Source organism: Gavialis gangeticus, unplaced genomic scaffold, assembly GCF_001723915.1.
Source record: "Gavialis gangeticus isolate Ggan-Ray unplaced genomic scaffold, GavGan_comp1, whole genome shotgun sequence".
NCBI lineage: Eukaryota > Metazoa > Chordata > Crocodylia > Gavialidae > Gavialis > Gavialis gangeticus.
Window position 1 is genome coordinate 52566619 of NW_017728994.1, and position 7381 is coordinate 52573999.

The 7381-nt window shown below is 47.9% G+C and overlaps 1 protein-coding gene across 1 annotated transcript in view; it reads left to right on the forward strand.

Annotated features, from left to right (window-relative positions):
- Positions 1 to 7381, forward strand: part of MXI1 (MAX interactor 1, dimerization protein) — a gene marked incomplete at its 5' end in the record, with an annotated part of 67829 nt that overhangs the window by 5281 nt on the left and 55167 nt on the right. The window contains one exon of the mRNA XM_019502156.1: positions 65 to 188. Coding sequence (XP_019357701.1) covers positions 65 to 188 — 124 coding nt within the window. The remainder of the gene's footprint in view (positions 1 to 64; positions 189 to 7381) is intronic.

Sequence of the window (7381 nt, forward strand, 5' to 3'; positions counted from 1 at the left end):
GAGGAGCCGGGTTGCCACCTGTCCGCCTCGCGTACTCACCTGTCCGCCTTGTGTTTGTGTGCAGAGTGTGAGCACGGCTACGCCTCCGCCTTCCCCGCGCTCCCCAGCCCCGAGGCCAAGCCGGCGCGCAGGCTGAGCCGGGCCAGGAAGCACAGCAGCGGGGGCAGCACCGCCGGCACGGCCAGCAGGTACCGGGCGCGGGGCGCGGGAGTGGGGAGGCTCGCGGGCTGCCGAGGGGTGTCTCCTTGTGCTCCCCGTGAAACCGGGGTGGGGGGTCGCGCCACGGCGGGTGCGTCCGCAGCAGAGCCTCGAGGGTAGAAATGCAGGTGACAGGGGGAAGTTGAGCGCTGGGGTCCGGTCGCGCCTGCTGTGCTTGTCGCTGCGTTGCTAGCCCAGAAGTTGCAGCTCGTGGAGGCTTTTGGGATCGTGATGTTGATGGTCGTCCATCCCACAAGTTGCTGCACTTCAGCACAGATGCATCTTGTTAAAGGCCTTTGGCATTGTAATGTTGAATAGCACCCATCCCACAAGTTGCTGCATTTCAGCGTGATTCATAATGTATGTTAAATAGCATCCATCGCAGAAGCTCCTTTGTTTTGGCGAGGGTGCATGTATGCAGCTTGTAAAGGCCTTTGGGGTTGTAATGTTAAATATCATCCATCCCATAAGCTGCTGCATTTAGGTGAGTGTGTGTGTATACAGCTTGTAAAGGCCTTTGGGATTGTAATATTAAATAGCACCCATCCCTCAAGTAGCTGCATTTCAGTGAGGTTCATATTGTTAAATAGCATCCATCCCAGAAACTTGCTGCATTTCAGTGAGGGTGCGTGTATGCAGCTTGTTTAACATTTCGATCCCAAAGGACTTTACATCAGCCAGAGGAAGGAACAGGTGCCTGCAAAATGGATCTTGTAAAATCAAAGGGAGGGTCTTCACTGGCTTTCCTATGCGCTTTGTGAGCTTTCAGGTTTGGGAACCTCCATCTCTTTCACTCATTCTTGGCTTGTAGAAAGGTGGGATTTCAGCCCCTTGCCCCTCAACCCCTGCCTTAAGGAGCTCTCTGGTCTGTGACGGCTTGGTGGTCTCAGATCGCCACAGTTGGGAGTTCACCGTTTTATAAGAACGCTGTGTTACCTGCCTAGCCAACCCTTTCAATCCAGGAGAGAGCCAGTGGAGGCCCCACCATTTTGCCTCTGACTATTGCTCATACTCGGCTTTTCTGCTGTATTCCTGTCTGGCTCTGGTCCCTGAGGAATTGGCCCGTTCTTACTGGTTCCTTGTGGCACGAAGAAGCTATGGAAGCATACATACCTCTTATTCAAAGGGGGTGCTTCCAGTTTAGGCAGCTGTTCTTTACACAGAAATCTTCCCTTTTCTTTGGTCAGCTTGCATTATATCTCATGTTCAAATGATACTGCTTTCCCAAAGCTGTCAGGATGGGGCTGTAGGTAGGGGTGTTTTTGCACGTTCGTTTTTCGTTTGCTCCAGTTCCCTGAAGCTACGCGATAAACGTGGCTCTCAATAGTGTTGGGACATCTCGCTGTGGGGAAGGTTTTCCTGTCCGGGCCAAACGGCATCCTTAGTGGTTTGCTGTGGGCTGAGAGGGGGTGGGGGTGCTCATCTGCATCCTGCAGCTCTGCAGTGCTTTCCCTGGTGATTTTCAGGGCAGTTCTGCTCACTTCCAATTCCCCCTTGATCCCAGACCCAGATCTCACGTAGCTTCTGCCTCTGCTGGGAAGTGATTCTGCAGGCCTGGAATCTGTTTTGCCCTGGGTAGGATGCCCTGAAGGCTCCCTACTCCTTTTCCCCTGTTCTTCCTCTCAAAGGCTTTGGTAATGGTGGCTTGGCCATTGGCAAAAGAGGGCTGGAAGCAGAGCCCTCAGCGGATCCACAGTTCCAGTTCCTGCATTTGCTGAAAAACGGCTCAAGTCAGTCCTGCTCCCCGACAGCTGAGTGCTCGGACTGCCCTGCCAGCATGGAGCCCTGAGATGCTGGTCTAATAGCAGCACAACACGAAGGAAGCAAGTTAGTTGGCAGGATGTGCACAGTATCTCAAGATCTCCAAGGCCACAAAGAAATAGAGAGGATATTTTGTGGGATTATTTAATGCCTTCTTTGTGTGCCTGGTATGAAGGACAAAGGCTTATGTTTGGTTTTGGTGTTGGCATGAGCTTTGGTGCCATTTAAGAGAGCAGCAAACGTTGTCAAGAAATGGCTTTTGTGGTGTATTCCTAGTGATCACTACTGGGTGAAACTGGGCAAAACTGGGTCTGGCTGGCTGCGTGTCGCAGACCTTATGCTGCAAAGAGAGAACAAATGTTGCTCAGCTCAGATCATAGGAGCCTGGGCCTGTGGGAAGAAATCACTGACATTTTCTGCATCCGTAGTGTGCAGGGTAGCGACGGCTGTGAAGTCCCAGGTCACCCCTGATTGCTGCAGTCTGTTTTGTGTGACTTTTGTAGCATTAGGCCTTTTTAAAATAGGGCCCATTTTAGTCTCTTTTTGAGAGAAATCAAAGTCGTCTTCACCTAGGAACTGTGTGTCTAGACAGGGCATCTGAATGAGCTTTAATGTTCAAAATGTGGTTTTGCTTAGGGAGTGAAAACCAAAGTTTGTGCTTGTGTTTCTTAAGACATTCAGTTTTACCTTGAGATGGTAGCCTCTTCAACAGTAACAAAAATGTGGGGCAGCCTGCGTCTGAGTGCAGGGATGAACTTGGCAATATTCAGCATGATGGACTGATGTTTTTCTCAAGCAGATCTAACAAAACACAGTTGCCTTCTTTGTTTTCCTTAGTTGGTGTGTTTTAAATGAACCGAATGTCCTCATTTTAAATCCATCTTGGGCTAGGTGGCTAAGACTTCTACAAAGCCTAGAGGCTCTTGTTTTCATTAAAGAGAGAAAAATGGAAATAGATTTTTATGTGTTTCAATCTGAGCATTTTCCTAAATCTGCAACTTGGACGTTGCAGCTGTTTTGTCCCAATTTGCTCCCTTGCACGGTCACCCAGGCACTTCGGAGCAGTAGAGAGCCTGTTCTTTTACATGTGTAAAAAGGAAAAAAAAAAAAAAAAAAACTTCTCCGCTACCTTCTGAACAGTGCTGTCTATAGAGTGTGTGTGTGTGTGTGGAGAGAGATCTCTCTCTAGATATCTATGTGCATGTGTATGTACATGTACTTACATAACTATGCAAGCTTTTCCAAAGCATGTGGGATTATTCTTTTTTGTTCATACCCCAAATAGGAGTGCAGTCATCTGAAAAAAGCAACATCTGTTTTTTTGTTTGTTTGTTTGTTTTTGTCTGTTTTTTCCTTTACTCACTTGATGTGGCTTTAAGTAGGATATTTTGGTTCAGGATGTCTTCTCTGCTTTGGCCTGATCTTGCAGTTGGCAGAGCGCACCAGCTTGCTGCGTCCGTGGGGCAGTCCCTTGGAAGCCAGAGTCACTGGTGGGTTTGGAGCCTGTGTCTGTTTTGCATGAGTGTTTTCAAGGCCTTCTGTGGCTGGTGTTGCAGGTCCAGGTCGCGGTCCTGCAGCCACGGCACCCGATTCAGTCCATGGTCAGTTCTGTGGAAGCCAACAAGACTGCATGTGTGCTCAGTGCTTGAGGAGCTGTGTAAGTGCAGGATGAGGGCCAGCACAGGCCAGCATGGCTGGTAACAAGGGAGGCAGCAGAGTACAAAATGCCTTAATGTTTAAGTAGATCAAAGGAATAAGTTAAATCCCTAACATCATTTGATGTTTTTTTTAAATAGATTTAACAAGCCTAGGATGATTTCCAATCCTCTGAGATGAAAATGAGTTGCTCTGTGTTGTTTATTTGCTGTGTGCGAGGGAGCAGCCATTTGAGGGACAGTGCTTGACTTGTGAGTGGAGAATAAAACATATGGAGCGGGGTTATGCTTTGATCAATGGATTCGCGGCCCTTTGTCTGACCGGGAGATGCTTCTGTGAACCTTCTTGCTATCGGTGGAAATGAATAGTCCCCCTTATTTTACAGTCGTTGAACTGAGGAGTGTCCTGATTTTGTTTATGAATGCTGAATAATGGTATAGGAAGACTTTAATCCGTTTAAAATGCTACATGAGCAGGAAATACAGTAATCAGCATGGATGCTAACTGATAAGTTTTGCCCCCAAAATACAATCAGTTTTAACGAAGTTAAGATTTGTAAGAGAATCAGAAATTCAATTATAATATTAGCTCATCATTTGCATTTGTAAAACTCCCAGGCATGCTGCAAAGCCCATGTGATCTCAGAAACATTTGGGGGCTGATCCTGGGAAGTGCCAGGCATCATCTGATGGGTGCTGGGAGCTCTTGGCTCCCATGTAGTACTGTGGGTGATCAACACCCTGAAGGCCAAGTACATGGAGCATCTTCCCACCACTCTCAAAAGTTGGGATTGATTGAATTATGGCTCCTTCTCTTTGTTCTGTTCTCTTCACCCCGTCTCTGCTGCTGAGCACAGGGCAGGTTTTTCAAGCCCTTGCAGTGGGGTTAGGTATTTCAAAGATCTGAGATTAGCAGCCTGTTGTTCAAATATCCATCTGCATTGGAGCTCATCCCTACCAAACCTTTTCTTCTCTCCATTTAACAGTCCTTTCCCACTTGCGTTTTGTACCCCAGTTTGCAGTGCTGTTGCTCACGCTTCTAACATCCGTTCTCAGGTTGTTTGCTGCTGCTTTTCTGCAGCTGTGGTGCCCAACTCTCATGCCCTTTAAAGCTCCTTTGGGAAGGGAGAAGAGATGCTGCTTCTTCCAGGACTTGAGGGTTCAGTGTTTAAATGAGTTTGTACATGGTGTCCTGACTGCCTGGGGAGAGGGGCAGGCAGGGACTACCTGCCCAGGAAACTGCCACTGCCTCGGGGAATAGCTTTACATGTCACAGGTTCCCAAACGCTGGCGTCGAAGATAAGAAGATGTGACTTGTGTAGCCACAAGCAAACCTTGAGCTGTCTGGTGCTGAAGGAAGCCAGACTTGACCCCATATGGGGTGGCTTCACCATTTAGCCAGGATGAGTAGAGGGCCAATTTTAACCTCGGGTAGGCCAAGCAATTCATACTCTAGACGCTGCTTGGTTGGTTGGTAGTGTTGGAGTTTCTCTTAGTCTTTAACATATTTTCCCTTGCAGCATCCTGAGGAGGCGGAGAGGTGAAAATAACCTATTATCTCAACAGATGAAGATATGAGGTTATGGAGGGAGGTAACAGTTGTTTCAGTGTAGAATGATACCTGCATAAGTTGTTGTGGTGTAACTGTTCCTGTAAGTGTAGCAAAACCCTTGTCAGGTTAACACTTCTGTTCAGGGTTAATGTCACACTGGTTTAGTGGCCTTGTCGCTGAAGGAGCACATAGAGGTGACAGCTGATGGCTGCTCATGGGGTCAGTCCTTCCCCCACCCACTGCTGAAGCATCGGGAAGTGATGTCTGTCTTTATCGCTGCGAATTGAACAGGTAGCAGGGGGTGCCATGAGAATCTGATCCCGGGTCTCAAGTCCCACATCGACACCCTGACCACTACAGTTTGTGCTCAGGTCATAACTCAACTCCAGCCATTTTCTTTTCCCATTAGTACACAATGCTTACTCCCCCCTTTCCCCCCCACTCCTGCTTCTCTTCCTCTTTAAAACAGTCTTTCTTATTTTTACCCTTGCTCTTTGTTCTTCCCCAGTCTCCTGCCCTCCTCCACTTCAGTGGGCTTCAGGCACAGGGGTGCTAAGTGACTTGGCCAAGGTCATGCGGGGAGCCAGTGGTGGAGCAAAATGACTTATCTGCTGGGAATGCTTCCCCACTTCCTTTTAGTTGGTCTAATAAGCATATCAGATTTACCCAAAGAACCTTGTCTCCCACTTCTCTGCACCTAACACCCACCCCTGTTTTGTTCAGGTCCTTTCTGTCAGTGCAGGAAGTGCCTTCATACTGAAGTCTCCGTTGTGCTTCCAAACCTACATTGGTTACTTGTTTTGAGATCTGATTTTGATGCATGTGCTCATGCTCACTGTCATTGTTCTCCAGAAACAGCGAAAAGTGCCAGCTTCCACTCGGGAGTAAGGGGCCTTGACTCGAACCCTGCCCCCCTTTGTCTTTTCCTTCTCTAGCGTGCAGCTTACTGAACGCTGGGAGGTTGTTTAAATAATTTGGCCTTGCAAGACCAAATAGTCCTTGCTACAAAGTAATATTTTGCAGTTGTTATCAGCAGTACTGTAGCACCTTGGGACTCTAGTATGTTGCACAGACGTGTGCGAGGTACTGTCAGGCTGTTTTGCTTGTGACCCAGTTTGATGCTCTTTAGTTTTGATGATGTAATGAGCAGATCCAAGACGGCTGGAGGCTGGGCTTGGTGACTCAAATGGCTTTTTTCCGTTCCATGATCCACTGTCAAAGGAGGAATCCACTGCTGTTTCTTTGGTTTTGAGACCTTCACAGTGTCCCCTTAATGTTCAGACGGACTATATCCTGCTTAGCTGGTGGTAGGGGGCATCTGTGCGATCACATTCACATGCAGCCTTTGGGAGGACTGAGGAAGAAGATCATGGTTTATCAGATGGAGGCAGGCCAAACCGTTAGGGGAGATGGTTTTCCTTATTTAAGAAGGTGTGAGGGCATTATGAACGAGAGAGAACATGGCCAAATGCAAATGGGCACGTTTCTTTAGGAAATGTCAGTGAAGTTTTAAATATTCTGATGTGGAAAGCGACTGCTGATTTTTTTCCCCCCCCCCCGTTCCCTGTGTCCCTAAACACCTTGCCTCAAATTCTGCCTTCATCAAGAAGAGGCGAGCATGTAAGCGCTCAGTGCCAGAGCTGAATTCATGCTCAGCTGGATTATTTGCATGTTAGTACAGGAGCGTGGGTGTCCTCTGGAAGCAGTTTCTGGCTTGATTGCACCAGCATTGGGTCGTACCTGTAACAGAGTAATATGGTACCAAGGCAGTAGAGAGCCCTGGACAGCAGGGAAACTGCTATGCACACAATGGGACAACTTCTCCCTTGCTGTAATTCCATCGGCTTCAACAGTTGGGGATGGATTTGGTCAGTAGAGGAACAGACTTGGAAATTGGTCTTCAAGACCTCATCCACACATGTGAGAATAGACAAGGAAGCCGTGTGCCATGTTGGAGCATCTGGAACCAGCAACATGAGTTGTGGCTTTCCTCATCTCTACTTGTGATTTTGCGTCTGTGACTGGCAGCGGAAAAAATTCGCGATGTATGGGTTTTCAAACCGTCCCTTGCAAACAGTTTGGAGGGCAACGTGGCAATCGTGGTATCACAGCATGGTAAGAGGAGAAACCAAGAACATTAGGAGGGTCCCAGCTAAAGTCAGTCAACAGTGTAAGTCGTGGTACAGAACTTTAAAAAAAAAAAAAAAAAAAAAAA